Below are 22,090 nucleotides of genomic sequence, written 5' to 3' on the forward strand. Positions count from 1 at the left end.
TGAATACTAGCAACTGTCAGATCACATGACACGTGTATGTATTTGTTTGTGTAAATGAGAAAGAGAGAGAGAGAGAGAGAGCAAGAGGAGCCCGAGTAAAGCTTGTATCACATGGCCACTTACAAATGTGTGTCACCTTCATTGAAACAAACAAGTGTGTAGTCAGTCCACTTTGTCTTTTTTGAGATTTTAGCCCTGCATATCGTCCACGTGCAGTGTCTGGAGGCATCAGTGTTCACATAGACTGGACCCAGGGAGGTGTGTTCCCTTTCGCTTCGTGCTGAAGACTTCTTGCAGCTGCAGATGTCTACAGTCACTAAACCTTGCAAAAGGAGCTGCGTCAAGTCAGTCTCATTTGGCTAGAATTATACCGGAAGTGGATAATTCACACTTCAAAATTAGATCGAAAGTTGATCGCATGGCTACTGAATGTCTTATGTTTTGAGCATCCTTGGATTTTATGGCAATGAATGTCACTGCAGCTATTCTAAGAGTTGTGAGATACCATTGTACATTTAGGTTATTTTGGATGCTGTGAATACTAAATACACACACACACACACACACACACACACACACACACACACAAATCCTGAGTTCTTTTATCCACTACTGTTTAAACAAACTACAGCATTATGTCCATTTTTGTGTCATCAGCACTCAGATAAATGTAAATTGATAACATTCAATAATTCACTTATTACACCAGGTATTGCAGCTTTTGTCAGAAACTTGCTCGGCTGTATTTTCAACATGTAATTTAACAATTTGTAGGGTTGTAAGACACTGAAGTGCTTAACTGGAAATAGTGAATTAATCACTTTTAAAGGCACTGAAAACGCATATTTCCATAAGTTTCTTATGACAAATGATAGCTTTTTTTCTGTATAACTAGTAATAACTTGTTTGGTTGTTTGGTGGTGTCATGTATTATAAATCTGTGTACCAATGAGAATTTAGCAACATTTTATTTCATAATACCCACACCGTTAACCTTAATAAATAATACAATTAAGATGATATTTTTTCTTTGTTAATTACTTAGTAACATTTAGTATTCGCTACCAAATGAGCAACAGAACTATTCCGCGACTCTTATTTTGAAACTTCTAAGCGGATATTGTCGGTAAACGTGATGTGACTTGTCGGGCTGTTAGTGGGAAGGCTGACTGAGGGAGGGACGCTTTGCTCGCAGAAACCGTGACACGCTAGCTTCAGCTGCCAAGCAATTACAGAAGCGACGTAACATTATCGAGGGAGGGTGGCGACCGAAACTAATCAAAAGGGCCGTCCAGCACCTGAACCATCAATCGGGTTTATGAGTAAAGGCGATCAATCAGCCTGCGGTTAAGTTAACCTTCGGAAGAAACGCGGAAGTGTAAATTCAACGTCAACGGTTTTTTTTGACTTATTATCGGTGACAACATGGCTGAATGTAACGTTAGCATCGACAAGAATAAACTACCTGGAGTGAAAGAGGGTAACGTCCACAACATATTTGCCGGCTAAATTTGAAGCAAGCTAGCAGTTTAGCATCACACGAATCCAGCTAGGTGACACTAGCGAGGCTAACGTTAACTGAGTGAACACAGGTGTTTGTTATTAGTCTCATACACTGTGGTTGTTACGTTTGTTAGCACAGTTTGCTATTGATGCTAGCACTGTAGACTTAAGGCTGGAGACAGGTAGCCAGCGCTGATTAGACTTCTTAGCCTGGGTGCAGTTGTCGTGCCACATTTTTTGTCCCGGTCCAGATATGTTTCCATTCAAGGTTAGATGGAGAAACATTATTTTAGCGGGGAGAGAAGAGGTGTCTCCCTCATGTTTCTCACTGTGTGTGGATTATGGTGAAATGCTTGGTGTGTAAAGGGGTATTCACTGTAATGGATGTACTAAATCTGGCGCGACACTGGTGTGGGCAAATAAAGTCTAAGAGTCAGGGAACTTGTCGCTTCATTGCTGATCACACGGAGATCGCATTCACCTGTTTTAAGGTCTGTAGTTCAGGCAGAGCTCTGAGGACTTGATGCATTTGTTTTTGTGATGAAGGCATGGACAGTGGGCTGAGTGTCCTCTCGCCTCTTCTGTTTGAATTTCATATCTGACATATCCGGTTACTTTTTGCTTTTGGCTGTAAAGTCTGTCACTGCTTTGTAACATTATCCTAAAAGACTTTGTGACCAGAAAGAAAGGGGGGGGGGGAAAAGAAAGGTAACACCAACCCCCTCCCACATAACTTTTAAACCCAAAAACTTTGTCTAATACCGTTACTCATGTGAAGGTGGAAAGCTGGAGCAGAGCGGGGCTTTTACACTGAAGCACGTTCCGGATGGGATGCTGTGTTGGTGGGAAGGAGCCATCCTGTTCGTGTGAAGCAGCTGCTCAGCAGGATGCTTGTTATTCTGGTCAGAGAGAGAAGGAGCGCTCATTCATTCCCACTGCTTGGCTCGTCTGCAGAGGGAAAGACTGAGAGAGCTGCTGGAAAAGTTTCAATTTCGTCCCGCGTGTGTTAGGACAGTAGTAAATATTGAGCTGTCTGGTTGCGCTGTGCTCTAACAGATGAACCGAGCTTGTGTTCTGCACTGCACATGAAGCACAAACACTTGACTCTTGTGGTCTTTGTGCATTGTGGCGCCGAGCTCAAAGCGATCAAATGGTGGATTAAATCGTAGCTTGCGGCTGTAATCCTTCTGTCACTTGTTGCTTGGTGTTGTTCTGAAAACTAGACCCAGTTAGATTCTGCTTTTTGCAGAATCTAAGCTGTTACAAGCTTTTTAAGGAACTGTCAAAAAAAACGAATCGTTAGATGGTAAAACGCCCAGAGTAAACAGCTTTTCAAGACCGAATTAATCTCATGTTTCTTGGCTAAGAGGATTTAACATATGGTTGAAAAATGGTCTTTGTTAATCAAATCCCACACTGCTCTGAGACGATGGGTGGGATGTTGTGGAGGTCTTGCCCTCCTCTTCACAACATCTGTTAAACTTTAAACCCAACCGTTCACCCAGTCACATCCCATCTGATACACCCAGACAATCGGGACCTCTCCTCACTGTAATGTTCAAGTTCCAGATTTGTTTTCTCAGAGCTATCCCTAATAACACATAGCTGTAGACTGTTGCTGCTTATTAATTATTAATGTTGGGTGAAGTAATCTTTGTGACAGCGGGTGAAGGGCTGGGAGCCTGGCAATGTGAGGTTATCGAGTGTGGGTGGGCTCTGTAATGAAAGCTGTGAGGCGGGGAGCTTTAAATACAAGATTAGAGTCAAAGGAAGGATTGATATCACTGAATGTGGACGATATGACTGATCCTCGTCCGAAAACGAGAGTAGGTTAAAGAGTTAGGTCATTGCTTATTTTGGTCGTGGCTGAACTTGGCCACTGAGCAGAGTGGTGCACGCCAGGATGAAATCATGGCTTTATTTTATTCTTCTATATTTGATGCAGCGATGTTTACAGAAGTTTTGCAGCTGAGGAAAAGTTTCCGACTGCGGTTTACTACTTCACGATACACGCTAAAACAGTTCAATCCATGTTGACTGAACCGTAGAAGCAGGCGCTATAAGGTACATACAGTACATCCAATGCTATGCGGTCCACACCCATAATTGGCCGAGGCTGTGAGAACGCTCTTAAATGTCTCCTCAGCTTCTACTGTTTCCTGCACAGGAAACTGTCAGCGTTTGAAGAGCGGTGGATCCCAAATATTCAGAAGAAGAAAAGCTATTTGACTCATTTTACTCAGATCAGATGCATGTGTGGTGATGATATCGGGTTTTAATGAGAACAGCTCCCCTCCCACATCAGTTTGCTGAATTGCTTCCAGGATGAATGTTCACACATTTTGACAGTATCTGTAATATTGAAACCACAAATGGAAATTCCGCTGTCATTTAGATTTGTTGTGAAGACGTACACAGGCGATGGAAAACCAACAGTAGAGTGTAGATTTTTCCAGGAAAGTCTTGCAGGCTAAAAATTTTCATCATAATCGTCTCACACTGTCTGTAATATTTTAGCTGAGAACTTTGAGATAACTCATTCTTCATGTCTGAATAAAAACACCAGCATTTAGGATATATCACCAGATTGAAATGAATGTGAATACAGTCATCTGTCTCTGCCTTTCTGATGGACACAGATGTGCTTTACTTGTCGCATTTTCTCAGCCAGTTCAGGGATTTAAAGCAGCAGTTTGACAGTAATAAACCTGCTTCTCCCGTCTTAAACCTTTAAATTACTTAAGAAAAAGCTGAAAAGCTCCTTCAGAAATCATTCTTTATTTAGAGCTTCTCTATTTAGGCTTTTACAGAGCGAGGACGCGTGATGGTTCCTCATTCTCAGTTTCACTTCATGTCTTTGCAGTCAGAAAATAACCAAACCACATGCCAGATGGCCAAACTCTTTATCAGACTGAGAAACACTTGTTTAGCCCAGTTTCTCATCTGTGACTAACATAGATGTGCAGATTTTAAAAGTCTCACATCATGTTAATGACTTGGTCTTTAAGTGTGAAACAGATCTTTTGATTTTTGCTTCAGTATCATCCAGTAGTCATGTGGCTCACAAGGCAATTCCATAGATCACCCAGAAGACTGTTCTTTTAAACATAGCTGTCAGTGCATCGTGTGCTGTAAACAACCACTGACCATGAACTTAAGTCACAAATTAGATCTCCTCCTAAATTGCGTTGACATGCTTTGGATCCTCTACGTGTGTGTTCTAGCTAACCCATTAAACTTGGCCTGCTGCCCTCCATTGTGGGTCACTGTTGAAATCATTTTTCTTTTTAAGCGTGAGTGCAGGCAGATGGGCCGGATGTTAAACATATGAAACAGTGACTGGCAGATTCAGATCGAACATCTCAATTTCCTCAAGTATGCATGTAGCGGTTGAAGCTAAGTTGGGTTTTTCATAGAAGGCTGTATCAGTACCTGTTTTTAATTTCGCTCTTTTTTTTTTTTTTTTTTTCCAGTGTGCCGAGACTTTGCTGTGCTGGAGGACCACTGCCTGGCCTACAACCTCCAGGAACAAGAAAGTAAGAAATGACAAATTTGCCACATTCTTCATTTGTTCCCCCTTGATTTCACCCTTAGAGATAAGTCATCTCTGCCTATCACAGAGGACGCCTTCTGCTTTTCTGCTTTTAATGTAAGTGATGTGGTCCAGAGGAAGGCTCAGCTGCCTTTGACGGCTCCTGTCCACACAGATACTGTAGGTCTGCTTAAACACTTCCGTCACTCGTCGTCGTAATGTTTTCTGCATCCGACCCGTTACTTCGCTTTGTCAAGCTGCCCTGCTGCATTCCTGTAGTAGGTCACTTAATGCTTGCTTTGCAAAAGAACAAACTATGAAAGATGTTTTCAGAGCGTAGCAGTCCGCCACGCTCCTCTTTTCCCTTCTGGAAAATTTGTCAAGTCCAGCAGGGTAAACTGCAGCGTCAGTGGCTGCAGCCTGATTAAGCCCACATAAAACCTCGCTTCAGCCACACAGTTAACAGTGTGAATGGTGCAGGATGCCACAGTGATACTGTATCAGGGCAGGGCTGTGGCGGGTGACAGTGGACTGGCGCATGTGATTGGACCGGATCACATTAATTTGTGTGCGCTGCAGCTGTAGCGCAGAGAGGCCCGGATCTGAATCTGGATCTGAAGCTTAACAAGAGCTTTTATATGGAACACACTGTGAGCTACGATTGTCTGTTTGTGCACATGGATCACAAAGGATCGTTTTGTGCGTGTAGTGTGTTTTTCGTTAGCTGTATTGTCCCTGCTCACCTCATTAGATTAGCTGGTGCTTTCATGTGAGCACATGCAGGTAATTAGCCGGCATCTTTTTAGATGAAAGATTGAAATCTCCCAGTTTTCTCTTTTGCGGGAGTGTTTCCAATAGAAGCACTCTCAGGAACTTCTGGCCCGTCACTGGAGGTTAAGCCATCTCCTGCTGAGTTGGGTTGAAAGGACATGTTCTGCCAAGAAGCACTGACAAACACAGATCCAGACATAACAAGGCTTTCCTTTCATCGGGCAAAAATGACTAATGGCTTATGGCCACCACAGCTCCTCTTATCCTTCACCTGCTGTCATTCAGAAACACATGACAGGAACCGAAAGAGAAGACGGCTTCTAGTGGAATGCAGGAAATCAGCTGGTTGCTGTTCAGATTTGTCTGGTGAGCTTTTGTTTTGAAGGGATGGGTAAACGTACAAATTTAGAAACACAACCACTTTGACTTCTTCGGACAACGGTTTGTTTTCCCGTTTCCTTAAATATGTCACTATATCACCATAAAAGGGTAAAGTATGCAACGAGCTCTGTGAGAGCGAAGGCCAGATGTCACCCAGCCATGCTGTCAGTACACATTAGGCTGTGTCTTAGCTGTCGCTCATTTGTTTTTGGCTGGCCTGTCCTTGTGTTGTCAGTAAACCTTTAAAAGCCTCAGTGATCCATAACCACAGCTCGTCCCCCTTTGTTGCCACGCTTAACAGATCTGGTTTGAGCAGGCAAAATGTTTGTTTGACCCTTGACCCTGGAGGTCACTGAGGAGAACGCCGGCTGACGTATCCTGACAGTTTTTTTTTTTTTCTCTCTCTCGGTCACAACAACAGATGGCCATCGCAAAAGGGGCCTTTTAGCACATTCGCCTTCAGTTTTAATGGGAAGTTACAGCTGGCTTTTATTTTCATTCAAAATGTTGAGCGTGCAGAACACTGAAGCATCCAAATGTTGCATGGAAAACATTTCTTTTTGGCCGTGTCAGCACTTGGCGTCTTTGTTCCTGGATCGTGTTCCTCTGTTTCAGCACACAGCTCCGCGCTGATGTGTCTGAGGTCCAGCTTTGTCACCCTAACTCCCCTTTTCCTGAATTGACGTGAGTTGAGTTTTGTGAATGAATGAATGTCCACTCGTGGTTTTGTTTTTGCTTGTTTTTTTTCTGCCTTGAAAGACGAATCAATGAAAAATAGCAGTGGATAAATGACGGCCGTATTTTGGGCTGTGACATCAGTTTTGCCTTCAAACATCTTTGATCAGCGTCATCCCAAAAAAATCAATGTCGACCCCTTGACTTTTTATCAAGTTGCCACGGCTGTGACTCAGTGTCTCCTATTTCAATCCCACCAATCAGAAAGCAGAAATTTTATGGAGCTTGTCGCGGGTAAATTGCCAAACGTAATTTGGTCCTTTTCACACGAAAGCTGGCAACAGATCGATAGCCAGGTGAAACAGAGCTGAGGGAGTGAGTGATGCTCTCCATGCTTACCAAGTGGCAGGAGTACGTCAGCAAGCAGGATTTATCATCTGCTATGGCCCACAGCGTGCCATCACACAACCTTGGAATGGCACCTCAGCTGCGAACATTCATTTCTCAGTGACTAAGAGCGCTCTCTGTTTATTACCAGAGACTGAAGCGTCTGCGTCCCCAGCGTTAATCTTGTTCTCTGCAGACCATCTAAACCAAACTACAGCTCCTCAGAGAGGAAAAACATCAAGAAAGTGTGGATGTGTAAATAAATTCCCAGTGCTCTGCTGCTCATCATTCATCCAGTTCTTCATCACAAGTGCTGTCCAGCCAACTGGCGCGCTGTGATGTGTTTGTATGCAGCTTTAAAAGCAGTGCTTATATGTTTGTGTCTACAGTTGAGAGCCACTTGGCGTCCAACGTCAATAAGAGCCGTCTGGTGCAGAAGGACCTGCAGGTGGCCAAGAAACTGCAGGAGGAGGAGGATCTGAGGGCCAAGGTCCAAAGCAAGAAACAGCACACTGAGCTGTAGGTGTATCACACACGCACACACACACACACACACACACACACATTATTCCACTGACAGAAATAGACGATGAAATCATACACAGGAAAACAGTTACGTGGTTGTAATGTTATATTTTAAGTCACTTTAATTTGTGCAGAATTCTGAACATGTGCTGCTTTTATTTCATCTGTTTTCTGAACTTAATTGCCTGTTGGCCCCTCAAACGCCTCAGGAAGTCCTCAGAGTACGTCGCAGCAATAGCCTGTGTACGTGTTGATCTGCATCTGTTTTAGATTAGTCTAATTACTCCCAAACCCTGTACCTGAGACAGATTCACCGGCGAGGTGATCCAGCACTCCCGACACAGATGACTCCAAATGAATTCATCCTTCTGTGTAGGTTTAACCCTTTAATGTCGTAAATAGGTCATGTCTTGGATTCATTACCATAAATAAGCTTAAAATTCTCTTTCATTGAGTTTGTCATGGACAGCAGTGATGACAAGGTTTGGCTTTGCCAGCTAGTCACTAAAACCTCTTTTCTTTCTGATTAGTGAAGAGGACAAGGTGACTACATACAGTACGCAGAAGATCTCACTGACTTACATTCCTACATGTAGCTCGTGATAAAGACCAACTGTTCCTGTGGGGAGAAGATTAGCACAAGCAGAGGCTTTGCTGGATCACAAAATATAAATCTGTCTAGCTTGACTCAAAAAGAGAAGATGATGAAGCCTGTCTCCAGTTTGATAGATGTCATCTTCACAACAACCAGCATCGTAAATATGTAGGAGAAAACACAAACAGACCCGTCACAGTTCTTGTGGTCTCTGTGCGGTGTCTCCATAGCCCTGATGTATCATTATAATTCTGAGGGGTTTGGGTCAGCTCCAGCTGCACATCCACAGCTATGCAGCTTCCCCACAGTGACGGCTCCTAAACATAGCTCAGTGTTCTGTTGCCTCCGCTTCGGTTCTGACGAGGAGCTGCAACAGAACCCCCCCTCCTCATCTCTGCTTTGCAATTATTGAAATAAAGTTGCTGACTCACGGCTTAGTGAGATCACGTTTTCAAACCCACACAGACGTTAAAAGCTCCAGTAGTGGGATTGCACCCCCAGGGAGAGACCAGATGCTCCACCATCTATGCAGGCAGGCCAATGCTGCTTGTCGTGCTGGGAGCCCACACTGCCATCCACCCCGCACTGGCCAACGCCAACCGCAGACATTGCATCACTTGTTTCTTACGATGTCTGTTTATCTTTACCAGCTTAAGTCCGCCGGAGCTGTCGGCTACGCAGGCCGAATACAGGTGCAGCTCAGTGTAGTTAAGCTGTTACTGCGCCTTTTTTAAGTAAAGCATTATACACTCATGTAAGTCGACACACACAAACAGAGAAAAGGTCTGTGCATACCAGCCCTCCAGGCAGATGGTGTTGTTGTCAAAATCATGTCGCTAAGAGTCAGCCAAAGCGAGCTGTTGAGATCAACATCACACCAGGCAAAGACGTTCCTGCTCCGGCCTGAAGTGCACACACTCCTCTCACAACATGTTAGATGACAACTTCACCGCTGATCATGTTTCCCAGGTGTAACATGATTATTTCAACTGTTGTGCAGCTGCTGGGTCATTTATTCATAGATAATACACTGTGAATGTAGATTTTCATCATAGTAATTGGGAAGCTGGGTAGTATTTTTGTGAAAGTCTGTCTGCTATGAAAGTCTCAATCTGCTGTTTTAATCTAGTGTGGATAAAGGCTAGAGGGAATTTTAACCTCATGGGACTTTGGGGTGAAATGTATCCTGGAGAATGAGGAAAAAGTATTGAGGGTCAGAAGAAAGTCGACAGAAGAATCAGCAGAAAGTGCTCAAAAAGAAAGACGTCCTGGAGTTCTATATGTATAAAACAGTTCTATATCTGCCATTAATGTTTTAATGTTCTCCGAATCCTCTCCCCTTATCCACACGAACACATCTATGGGCATCTCAGTGAGCGCCAAGATAATGAGATCGCCCAGGAAATACAGGATCAACTGGTCCGACAGGCAGAACAACAGCGACAGCAGGAGGAGAAGGATGCGGTGAGAAACACACACACACACACACACACACACACACACGTCTGCCCATTCATGCACAATGCTGGTTACGTCCACCCATCGATGGCTTGGCTTCTAGTATCGATGCACTGTGCAGGGTGGGTCATTCCACTTGAATTATCACCTTGTCCCCATTGTAATGATGGAATGACAGCCATCGTGAATCTTTCTCAATCACAATGTTTACGCTCCACATTAAGAGCAGAATTTAAGGACGTTCTCAGGCCACAATATCAGGAAGTTTTTGCAAATGTTTCTCCTTGATATTGTTGGTAATAATTTCAGACATTAGTATCTGTTTCTCCCCACAGTGAGGGCCATGGTTCAGTTTAGGTCCATCCATCATAAGCCGGTGTTGCATGTATTGCCCTAAAGGGTGAATTGTCAGTAAATCTTTCAGAAGTGTCTCAGATAACACTGATTATTTTTCTCTTTTGACTGAAGGGAGTGATGGGTCTCATTGCTCCATAGTTCAATGAATGTTTATGTTGGGGCTCCACAGCACCTGCTTACTCGTTTGAAACATCAGGGAATGATGTTTGTCACTACTGTACTCTGATCCGTTTGAAAGCGCACTGACTGGCAGAAGAAACACTGCATCTCAACAGACAGTGACATGTTTGTTACAGAGCGGCCCAAACGCAGACTTTTTCATATTCATGCGGGGCGGCGTGTTTACTGTTTGCGTGCTTGTTTGTTTGCAGGCCATAGCTCGTAAGCTGCAGGAGAAGGAGATGAAAGAGGAAAGGAGGAGACAGAAGCAGCTGGAAGCAAACTTTGAGGAGGAGTACTTTGAGGATCACGGAGGTGGGGAGAGCTCCGCTGATTCATGTTAATGTGCGGCTGTTTGGGCGTGTGTGTGTACCTCTTTCCTCTTATGTGTTTGTTGCTTGTGTGAGCTTGTGTGTGTGTGTGTGTGTGTGTGTGTGTGTGTGTGTGTGTGTGAGGACATGAGAAGATGTGCTCCTTCTTCCGTGGACTTGGGTTTTCTTTCCAGCTGGATGTGTGAGGGTGTGCTTTTGATGCTGCTGACACGAGGCAGAGATTTTGGAATGCACTCATAAGCTCATAATTAACCTTGAAGGGAGGCTTACATGTTCATACAGGGGCGTAATTGTAATTTCGCTCCCATTCAAGCACAAACACGGCCGTAAATGGGTTTAACAGTGCTCCAGTTTTAAGACGCAGCTGAAATGTGCTTTGATATCAGATTCTACCTCAGATATTAAATAAATCTCGAGTTATTGGCTAAAAAAATGCATAAAGATTTACGAACCGATGCCACATACCCACCTAAAACACCTCCGTCCACAAATCTGTATTTGTTATGCTTCTATAAAATACTGGGGAGCATCTCTGTGTGATGTACTGGAATCTGTTTCAAGTCTTTTCATGCACACCACCCCACTGCATGATTCATCCCACAGGAGGTCTGCTCATTTTCTACTGAAGCAGAAACAGAGGCTCATTTGAATCATCCTCTTCGACTTTTTTGTGAAGTCTTGCCCCTTGTCGAGTTACGTGTGTAGGCCGTTCACCTCAAGATCAGGCCTGATCCGGCTTCCTGAGTCATCTCCACTTTGAGAAATGTAGGTTTAAATGCAGATCTTTTGTAATAAAGGGCCATCAGATTGTCGGCTTGAGAAATGTCGCTGATGCTGAAATGTATTAGCTATCTGACAGCAGTGTGGCGAGGTCTGAGAGCAGTTCTAGTTCTTGAGCCATAGGTGAGCCCCTCCTGACTCTTCTCTCCGCAGCCTTTTCCGCCTACTGAGTCTAATCTAGATGGACTCCCGGTTTTCCTGCCTGAACCCTTGGCCATGTCAGATTTTGTCTTCTCCAGAGGTGGATATTTAGCATATGCAGCTGCACTCACGTCATCCCTAGATGGAGTAAAATACGTTGTTCCACTTCTTTAGGCTCTCTGGATGTACGTGAGTGAAACGTGGGTGAGTAGCTGCTGTAGAGGAGGGTTTAGAGGCTGCACTGTCTGGTTTGTTGACATAAACACGTCTGAGCAAGTGTCTCCAGCTGTCCGTCTACCTGGCCTAGATCACCAGCTGTCCCGGTGTATTACCTCTTTCTAAAGGTGTCACACATGACAGGTGCTTGGACTGACACTAGAGTACATCCTTGATATCTGCTCTCTTGATACTAGAACGGGGCTTCTTAAAGTCTGGACCTTGGTCCGCATCCGGACCAAAAGGCAAGTCAATCCAAGTGGCGGCTCGTGGATCACATCCAGCCCGCAGAATATTAATGAATTCAGAAAATGTGTGCTTGTAACATTACTGACCAGTGGAAAAGGTCCAGTCTGTCCTGAGCGTGATGGTCGATCAGCTTGCCAACCCAAAAAGTTCAGAACTCACAGTTCACCTGTTTTACGGATAGTCACAGAGAATCACAAAGCTGGTCTATTAGATGCAAGAGGCATCACTTGGTTAATTTTCATGGGCCAACTGTTGTATTGAGTCCCAGAAGAGGAGTTTTTAGTTGAGATATGGACTCATTGGTCAGTATCTAGTTATTAGTATGTTCACAAATAGATTTAGAAGCATAACATTCATTTTGTGAGACAGTGAAATTATTAAGCAATAATAGTCGCCTTGTCTGCCTCTGTATCGTGCTGGACCAATCACAAGAGATGTGATGTTAATTAATTGATTAAATATTATTTTGTTATCACCAGTCGTTCCAGACCGCTGACCTTGAGTAACAATCCATGCAGATCTTTGAGCAATACGTTTGACAACCTATGCTGCTATATTTCTGCCACTCCCAGCCTCACGGTGATAGCAGTATTACCTTGCAAGTTAGTTATCTAGTCACTGATAATGTCCCTGTGGAGAGAGAGTGTGTGTGTGTGTGTGTGTGTGTGTGTGTACATATGTACACAACTGTGGCAGAGTGAATGTTCTGAACAAAGACTCAACACCTTTGTTTGCTCTGTGAGGGACTGACGTCACAGCACATTCATGCAGGTTGCAGATTGTATTTGTCCACACACGTGTTAAGTTGTGAGAGTCTGGAAAAAATGACACCGTCTTGTGATTGTATGTGTATATCCTTCTTGGATATTTTATCAGGTGATGTCATTGGCCGCTCCTCACAGGAAATGAGCTGCTGCTGCTGGTTGTGTTTGTCTTAATCCAGTGGATTACAGGTGCACACAAACCAGCGATGAGGCCAGAGCCTGTCTCTGCCTGACGGATGCATGACTGTGGGAAAAAAATGTGAGGAAGAGAGAAAGCGTATTTAAAAGTGAGATGGGGCAAAAATGTAAGCTAAGCCCAGTCACTCTGAGCAGGTACCAGCCTTCTACCTGCCTCTTTTTTTTTTTTTTTTTAGAAGTCAACCACGCAGCCGGTTAGATAAGTGAATTCCACTGAGCTGACTCTCAGGGCACAGATCTCTGGCCTCCGCTGTGTGCTTCCTCAACATGCTTTTCAACTCATTTGTTTTCATTCAAACTTTTGTCAGTCTCAGGCCAACTCCCAGCAGGACGCTCTCTTAAGGAAGAACATGTCGTTCTCAGTCTAAGGTTCAGTTTTTTCCCTTTGAGTCAGTCGTGCTGTGGTTATGATACGGCATTTGTTTTGCTGACACGATGTATGTCTGTCAAACAACACCGTGTTTAAGGGTGTTACAGCACATATTATTTGTTTATGTCTCAATCAGTAGTCTGAAGTGTTCGGAGCTTTTCCTTTTTTAAGGACTATTCTGCTATAATGCTGCCATGTTTATGAAGACTCCAGACACTTGTTGCTACTGTTCCAGCTTTATGTTCATTTTCCCATGGTACTAACCACATCTCTGGACATTTTGGGTACAGCTAATACCTCCATTCTATACATCTGCTGCATGTACTTTGTCTTTTGACTCAACACTCTCCTCACAGGTGCTCAGTGCTTACTAACCACCTTAGCTTATATAACTCCTGTCTATTATTTTTCATGTTCTCATCACCCATCATCTTCATCATTCTCTCCACACTGGGCTCCTACCACCCTCACTCCTTCATCTCTGCGCTGTTCAGCTGCAAGAAGACCCCTTGACTTGGACAAACACACCCGGCACAAATCAGCTTCCCCAGGCAGATACAATGCGCATGCTCCAGTGAGCTCACATCGTGATTACTCCCCAGACTATAGCTCAACAGAGCCCAAAAAGAGCAGGTACCCAAGACAGGACCCAGCAGCACCCCACAGCCACTCCAGATACCATGAGCACTACCTAGTGGCCGAAGGAGGGCGAAGCAGACATGCAGACCCGTACCCAGAGCACCTGCTGCCCTCCAGAGGCAAGCATGGGGACAGGTACCCAGATTATGAGTCCACAGACACATGGAGAGCCAGGGGCCCAGGGGGTGAAGACACAGAGAGAGTAGTGAGGAGGAAGGAGAGACCAGCCAGGCCACCTCCACCGCAGAACCTCATAGAGAGAGACAAGCCCAGAGACAGAGAAAGGGACAGACATCGTGACCGAGACAGGGGCAGAGACCTGGAATGGGAGAGGCATGTGGGCAAAGACCAGAGGAGAGACAGGGAGCAGGACCTCAGGAGGGGAAGAACAGGAGGAAGAGACAGGGAACGATCCAGAGACAGGGGACAGAGCTGGGACAGATACAGAGAGAGAGACATGCAGCGACACAAAGACAAAGACAGACAACGAGCCAGAACCAGGAGCAGGGAGAGGGGACTTGAAGAGGAGCCAGGGTACAGCAGGGAGTGGCTGAGGGAGGGCAGGGCTTCCTGGGAGGAGGAAGGGGATGGTGGTGAGAGGGACAGGAGGGCGAGGGGCCGGCAGCGCGTCCACTCCGGCCCCGAAGAGGTGTTTGACGAGCTCAGGAGCGTCGAAGAGAGAGGGTGCACCGGAGAGTTCAGGGACACCCAACATGGGGAGGGTCCCGGCAGGAAACGCTGTCATACCCACCCCAACGAAGAGACAGGTACCACCCTGAGCCCCCCCTCTGGGCTCTGCGGGGCTGTTTGTGTGGTGTGCTGAAGCTTTCTCTTTTTCTTTTTTGCTGTGGAAGTCTCAGGTGGTGGGTTGATCTAACATTGCAATCACTAATGAACTAACCTCTCTTACGAGGACGACAGTGATCTGAGAGTTTCCGGTGACGATGTGATTTTGCAGGTTTGACATGGTTGAACTTGTCACTGCTGTGCTGTGGGAATCACTCATTCTTGCATGTTCTGCTGGGTTGTTGCATTGAGCAAATGATAACACTGTGCTCAAACTGAAACGTGTGCTGTGATTTTGTAGTAGAATAGCTCCATGGATTTTTGATAAGTCAGATTTTTGGCATTCACAAAGGGCTTCAGGGCAGATGGTTGTTTTCTTATCCCAAAGCTGTTACACAAAACAGTGATTAACACCAGTGGAGATGCACTGCAGCCCTTTTTAGGTGCCTTAAGACTACGATTACTTGATCAATCAGAAAATGATTTGATTGTTTTAATCTGTAATTTTGTCATTTATCAAGAAAAATGCCAAAAATCGCTGATTTCTTTTTCATAATCTTCCCATGTAAGACTGAACACTAGATTAAAAACAATCCTAATCTATTGTTACCATCACATGCCGACATCCGCAGGTCGTATTGTGCACCGAGGGAGCGGAGCAGTCGTAGCAGAAACTGAGTACGGACTGAGTGAGGCCACCAGTGGCTTGACGAAGCTTGATCTCCGAGATCAGGAGCTGAAGGACATGGAAGTGGCCAGAAAGCTGCAAGATGAGGAGATCAAAGTGAGAAAGGACACCAGAGAAACATTCAGTTTTATTTACTTGTACATTTTAACAGCTTTAACAGTTTTATGGGCGTGATTAAAACCAAGCAACCAAACAAGTAGAAACAGGATAATTATGTTGAAGACATTTTATGGTATGTCAGTTTTACACACTTAACAAGTCCTCCTCCATTAAGAGATCTAAGAGATGTCCAACCAGGCATGTGTAAAGTGCTGACATTAATACCTGGCCATAAATTCTGACAGCTCAAGACCAACCTCAAGCACTTAAACGTGGTAATACTGAAGGCTACAAAGAGCGAGAGCTGAGTGCCAACACCCAGCTTCTGGATGCAGCTTGAATGTGTCATATCAGATAAATAAAGTCAGATATAGAGCTTGTAAAATTGATCTCAAAATAATGGGTTCAGCATAAAACTACACACATCACTGGACTCGTGTGTTTGGGGTTACTCAGCTTTCTATAGAATAAAGGTTTTTGGGAGTAACCACATGAGAGGCTTTATTTTATCAGCACAGTGTGTTCAAGCAGCATACTCTGAAGTCTCTGCTGTAAATGGCTTGAAGTGTCAAAAAAAAAAAACTTACGAAAGGCCTCAATCGCAGTCGTTTCCTATGTTGTATAATGTGGAACAATGTGTTCCGCTCCGGGGAAAATGTGACTTTTTGTTTTCTGGTTTCAGGCAAGCAAGATGCATGTGCGTGCAGCCCAAGTGGCGCAGGATGAGGTGAGTGGGCATGAAGTCTGGAAACTTCTTCTGCTGTCTGTCCTCTTTTTATATCCTTTCATTTCCTGAGCTCAGCCAATTGAATCGGCTTTATTGCCATATAACCCTGAGTGTATGAAGCCGTGTCCAAACCACACTTTCTGGCCCAAGATTATGTAAGAAGATGTAATCTACTACTGTGCAAGTGACGTTATTGTTATTGAATGCACTTTTAGATGCACATATGGCTGTGAACAGGGTGCTTTCAGAATCTCAATATGTGCTGACATGAAACATGATAGACATGTCACCCACAGATCAAATCACATAGGATATGGAGGTTTTTGGATACATTGATGTGAATGTGTCTGATGTGTCGCTGTGGCAGGAAATCGCCCGGCTGATGATGGAACAAGAGAAAAAGGAGTACAAGAAGATTCGAGAGCGGGACAATGAGAGAGAACGGGAGAAAGAGAAGGAGCGAGAGAGGGAGAGGTTGGCCATGGAGAGGATGGCGATGGAAAGGAGGCGGCAGGAGAAAGACTACAGGGTAATTTTCCGTAACCATGCTAGTTTTAAAATATGTGCTTTGAGGTGAAATATTTTTGCAGCTTGTGACTTTATTTTATATGAAAGTGTATTTCCACTGCGGTAGAGCAACCATAATTTTAGGAACCATAATTTTTGTTGGTTTCCAGTTAAATTCGGAGGAAGTCGTCCGGCCCAGAACACGAGACGAGCAAGAATACCAGAGGCAGAAGAACCACAGCAGGCCTGCCAGGTACAAGACTCTGCAAGACCGCTTCTTTGGGCCAGATATTAACCGTCAGTCAAGACGTGGAAACCTCAGGAATTCCATCAATTTTTCTGTTTTTCTCTCTCTGCCTGCGTCAGGCCTCCTCAGCCTCGTGCACACGACTATGAGAATGTGAACTCTGGCTACGGCTACTCGGACCACCCTGTCCCCCCCCGTGCTCCCACCAGACCTGAGGCTGCTTACAAAGGTATGAAATCCATGTGACAGAGTGGTTGTGTTTACTTAATCCAAATGAGTATGAAGCCTGTGTTTAAGGACCGCACTGGTGTTTTTGTTTTTCTACAATAAACTGCATATTAACATCATCGCTATTTCTTTAGTTTATCAGGCGTTTATTATTTTGGACTACACCTAAACCTCACCCGTAGCTGCCATTAGTTCCTCATAGGATGCTGATTAGCCCAAATTATTGTGGTCCAACCACAAGCACAGAACTTGAAGCCTGGCAACATGGATTCTCACCTGGCGTGATCTTGTGAATCCAGCTGCCTCGCAGGGGAACATCACAGTCATCCAGATTTCAGAGGGATTCTGACCATCGGCCCAAAACTCAAACCTATTTCTTTAACGATCATAGATGACGAAGAAAGCGAGCAAGTCCTCACATTTGAGAATGAACATGTTTCGCTTTTTTCTTTGGAAAGTGACTGAAACACTTCTACTACGAATCTACTATCAAAACAGTTGAATTGTTTCCACTCTGCTGTAAATAACCCCAACGCTGCTTAAACAAACACCTCTGGGATCAGTCCATATTCAGCTAATGTATACTTTTACATTTTCTGTTCTTAAGAAAACACACAGGACTTTCTGTGTTTATGGTCTTAGTCTTGACCCCAAAGCCCCCCGGGAGCCACACTCTGAGACGTGATGTGTTTTCCTGAAGCTTAAACAGCGCATGTTTCACATACATAAAAGATTAGTTCTCATAATCAACAGAAATATGTTCCTGATCTCGAAGAAGAAAAGCTGATGTCAGAAAGGAGCAGTGCACAAACACCCCGAGTACAAGTTAAATTGCAGTGTGAAGTATGAAGCTGCTGATGGATCTGTGTCTCTTCCGTCTTCTCCAGGTGCCTATTACAAGCGATGACTCAGGATCTCCACCGTGTGCAGACATGCTGTCAGTCCTCCTTCGTCCGCTTTTTTTTTTTTTTTTTCTTTTTTAATTTATCTTTTGTTTTCAACCATTCGCACTCTGTTGACCAAAAGCCTTGGGACAATCGATTGAGTTGGCAATGGGATTTCTTTTTTAAAAACACCCTCCTAAGTTGGGCCCAGAGTGAAAGGAAGTGGGTCTGTGAGTGCTGGAACCACACTCATCTTTTCCTTTTTTTTTTTTTTTTTTTTTAAATTTGTAAATTGTGATTTAAAATTATTATTTCTTTTAACTGACTCGACATCAAGACAAGCCAAAATATCAGCCTTGCAACATAAACTCCCCTGATTCTTAGCTGTTGAAGTGGAGGAAGCGCCTCCTCACCTGCTGTGGTCATCATGTGCTGATGTTCGTCCCATCCGTGGACCGTGCCGTCACAAGGGCTCAAGGCCTCCGCTGGACACGACCATGCAATCTCAAATTTCCTCATAACTCTTCATGGGATGTGCCTGTCTGCTCCAACATGGCTGCTACAGTGTCTTAGATATTACCAACATGGCAGCTGCTTTGTACGCCCATGCTGCGGTTCTGTTCTCGTCATGCTGTGCAACGAGGCTGCGCAGGCCCAACTCCGGGCCCGACGCAGCGCGTGACTCCGGAGGCACACCTTTCTGTTGCTGTATTCAAACTAAAAAAAAAAAAATAAGCCTTTATCAAGATGCTGGTAGTTTTGGCTCTGACGTGTTTACCACCGTGTTCCAGTGCAGAGGAGGCGAAGCTTCGTGATGATCCATGGACTTTTAATCGGCTGTAGACTGTGTCTTTTTCTGCTTGTGAGGAGCACTTTTTTTTAACCCCATCACCCTTAAAGTGGATGGATGCTATTCTGTGTAAGACTCACTGTTTCTATGTGCATGCTTACTGAAAGTGTACAACTGTGTACATGCATTTCAGCTCTATATCAAATTATGTCTCCCTCTTTATCGTCAGAAAGGGCTAAAGCCACAAAAAGCCAATAATCTCTTTGTGAATGAACAAAATAGATGTTAGCTCATGTACTACTATACAATGTTATCACTTTTTCACCACTCTTTCATATCGGCTTGTCATTTTCAAACCAGAACTGCCCCATAAAAGATCCAGTACCAAAAGGAAATGCATGTACATTGCTTGTCTGTGTTCATGCTTGTGCTTACAGCGCAGACGTTGAATATTTGTTCTTTGTTTTATTTAAATGTAAATATCCAAGTTTGTTTTTTGTTTTTTTTTTTTCCACTTGTGCTACCAAATCATGTTACCCATCGTGGAAAATACAGGATTTTCTCTTCAGTCCCTGTATCTCATGTCCCAGCAGTTATCTTTGTTCAGAAAGGGAGCCTTATATTATATTTTTATACAAGATTTTGTTGCTCTTTCCTCACACTGTTCCCTTAATTTCCATCCCCCCCCCCCAAGCTTTCCTGCAGTCACTTCCAGTCCTCTTCTTTGTCTCAGAGGCAGATTTCACTTCCTGCCTGCAGAATAAGCAAACATTCCCACAATAGATCTGGATGGAGGGAAATCAGTCACAGGACATAAAATATGTATCACTGCTCAAAGGAAACTATTTTAGTGTTTTTACTGCTCCAGGATCCATGATGTTCTGTTCATACTGAATACGGATGATGAGGAAAATAGGAAGCACCGTCAGGCTTTTGAGTTGATTGAAATGTTTGTGATGGCCTCAGTGATTCACTGGAGTGAACATGCAGTGCTGCTTCCTGGGTTCTCATGTTGTGATAAATGTTGCTGAAATTCTAAATCGCTGCACAGGATGCTTCCCTCCCTGTTCAGAGAACAGCAGTTTTCTTTACCCAGGTGTTAGGAGTGTGAGGACAGACAGACGGGTCTTATTGAACTCTCGTATGTGAGACTCGCTGTTGACAGAATGACATTCGTGCCATATGTTTGCAATTTTTTTTTTCAGGGACTTGAAAATGGGGAAAAGCTAAGTAGTTGCTGTGGTTGTAGCAGAGCTGCCACACCCACCGGGGGTGGGACTCGTAATTTATTTGGTGAGAGCACCACCTTGTGGACATGTTGACAGTTGAGGAGAAAAGTGTACAAAAAGGATCTGATGAGGATGTCTTTGTGTATTTGTGGATGTTGTGCGTCAGACTTTGGAACCGAGTGCTGTCGACTTCAAACATCGAGTGTTATGTTTTTTTATTTTCTTTAATCCAGGGCTTGTATGCAATCAAATCATGATTCAGCACATATGTGTTGGCACTTGCTGTAACAGAACTTTTTTAAGTACAAAGAATTAACAAGTTGCTTTTACCTATAGCATCTCGAAATGTAATAAACTGTATCAGCATTTCCACTGTTCATCAATACGACTCATTCATCAAGTCACTGAACACGAGGTGCGCATCTACTGTAATAAAGCAGCTCAGGCCTCAAAAAACCTTTGAAAAAATACCTCAAGGCGGCTTTAAAACCTTTCTTTAGCACCCGTTCATTGCTAGAATGTCATCTAACCACAAAGATGACACACTCTCTACCTGTAGTACAGGTTTTAATCTGCACAAGAACGGCTAACACTGCCCACAGCAACCAAGAAAAGATGAATTCGTGTTATCTTCAGCCTCCACCCTCTAACCTGCTGAAACCTTTTGGCCCAGAGGAAAATCTGCATAGCAAAAGGCACAAAAGACATTTACATTTTAAACTGTGGCGGTGTTGGCTGACACCTAGTCTCACATTTGTTCTGAAAGTTTAATAACTGTTGGACGACATTTGCACAGGTTAACTCTGCACATACAAATATTAATGACACTAATTTAAGCCAGAAGACTAAAACTGTCCATATACAGTACAGTAACTGCTGCGTCATGTTTATTTTTGGTGGCACAGACACACCATATTATATGTTCACTGAAAGCATTCGCCAATTTGCAACAGTTGTCTTATATATTCAAAAAAAAAAAACAAAAAAAAAACAGACAAATACTTTGATCCCGTGCTCATTCTTTTATGTCTGTCATGGAGTCGCTGTGCAGTCATTTCCTTGTGTGAAGTGCTTCCTGTCAGTGGCGGGTTGTCTTTTATTGTCAAGCATATTTAATAAATCATGCCACTCTCAAGGAAAGTACAGAGTTACACCCATCAAATGAGAACGGCTGAGTGGAGCTGGTTCATCAACATACCTGACATACTGATGCTTCGTCTGCATGTGGTAACACCACTGCCATGCCCTCAGTGGGATATGTCACAACCAAACCACTGGAAGATACACCCCCATAACCAGAAAAGTGGCTGCTGCTGCTGCTGAGATTTGAGATTTTAAGTCTTTACTGTCTGTTGAATTTTCAGCTGAAATGCTCCTCAGATGAAACCCTGCTTCAGTGTCTAACACATTAAAAAGATTAGACACCAAGCCTTCCAACATTTCGCTGGTGGCCTGCAACTTCCAGCCCTGCTTTAACAGATACTGACCAATTCTGCAGTGATGATGCAGATTTTGGCTTTGCTTTCCAGACAGCTGAGCTCTGCAGCGTTTCAGGCTGTTCATGTTTTTTTTTTTTACAAACATACGAAATCTTTCAGAAGCACAGTTCAGCTTTGCACCTCTGGCTGAAAACTACAGCAACAGGAGTCTCCCGAGGAAAAATCCATCCAGAACCCCACTGCGGTCCCTCTGCTGGACTTTGGATGCACATTACACACACGACCAGAAACAATGACTGAAATTTATGAGCACACAAATTCCCAGGCAAAGTTTCCAGCTGAGCGGGTAACAGAAAGGCTGTGAAACAATCCTGCGAAGAGACACAGAGTTATTGTTTTGTATAGAAACAGTATATAGGCCTGCTTGTGTGTGC

The 22,090-nt window shown here is 44.0% G+C and overlaps 1 protein-coding gene across 2 annotated transcripts; it reads left to right on the forward strand.

The window, feature by feature from the left end:
- Nucleotides 1-1,144: 1,144 nt before the first annotated feature.
- On the forward strand, nucleotides 1,145-21,870 carry ccdc50a (coiled-coil domain containing 50a). Of its 2 annotated transcripts, XM_076725918.1 has the most exons (12): nucleotides 1,207-1,480; nucleotides 4,977-5,039; nucleotides 7,639-7,768; nucleotides 9,743-9,833; nucleotides 10,556-10,658; nucleotides 13,888-14,799; nucleotides 15,451-15,602; nucleotides 16,288-16,332; nucleotides 16,700-16,861; nucleotides 17,010-17,092; nucleotides 17,206-17,315; nucleotides 18,202-21,870. In XM_076725918.1, the coding sequence occupies exons 1-12, from the start codon at nucleotides 1,426-1,428 to the stop codon at nucleotides 18,219-18,221; spliced, it is 1,926 nt and encodes a 641-aa protein (XP_076582033.1). In that variant the 5' UTR covers nucleotides 1,207-1,425; the 3' UTR covers nucleotides 18,222-21,870. The 2 variants fall into 2 exon arrangements, with proteins under 2 accessions (XP_076582034.1, XP_076582033.1); XM_076725919.1 differs by lacking the exon at nucleotides 13,888-14,799 and having other exon boundaries at nucleotides 1,145-1,480; nucleotides 18,202-21,865.
- Nucleotides 21,871-22,090: the final 220 nt, after the last annotated feature.

The sequence above is a fragment of the Chaetodon auriga genome, chromosome 3, assembly GCF_051107435.1.
Source record: "Chaetodon auriga isolate fChaAug3 chromosome 3, fChaAug3.hap1, whole genome shotgun sequence".
Lineage (NCBI taxonomy): Eukaryota > Metazoa > Chordata > Actinopteri > Chaetodontiformes > Chaetodontidae > Chaetodon > Chaetodon auriga.

Coding starts and splice junctions, on each gene's coding strand:
- ccdc50a (XM_076725918.1), top strand. CDS start 1,426: ATGGCTGAATGTAACGTTAGCATCGACAAGAATAAACTACCTGGAGTG. Junction 7,769..9,742: donor AAGAAACAGCACACTGAGCT/GTAGGTGTATCA, acceptor TGGGCATCTCAG/TGAGCGCCAAGATAATGAGA. Junction 16,333..16,699: donor CCCAAGTGGCGCAGGATGAG/GTGAGTGGGCAT, acceptor TCGCTGTGGCAG/GAAATCGCCCGGCTGATGAT.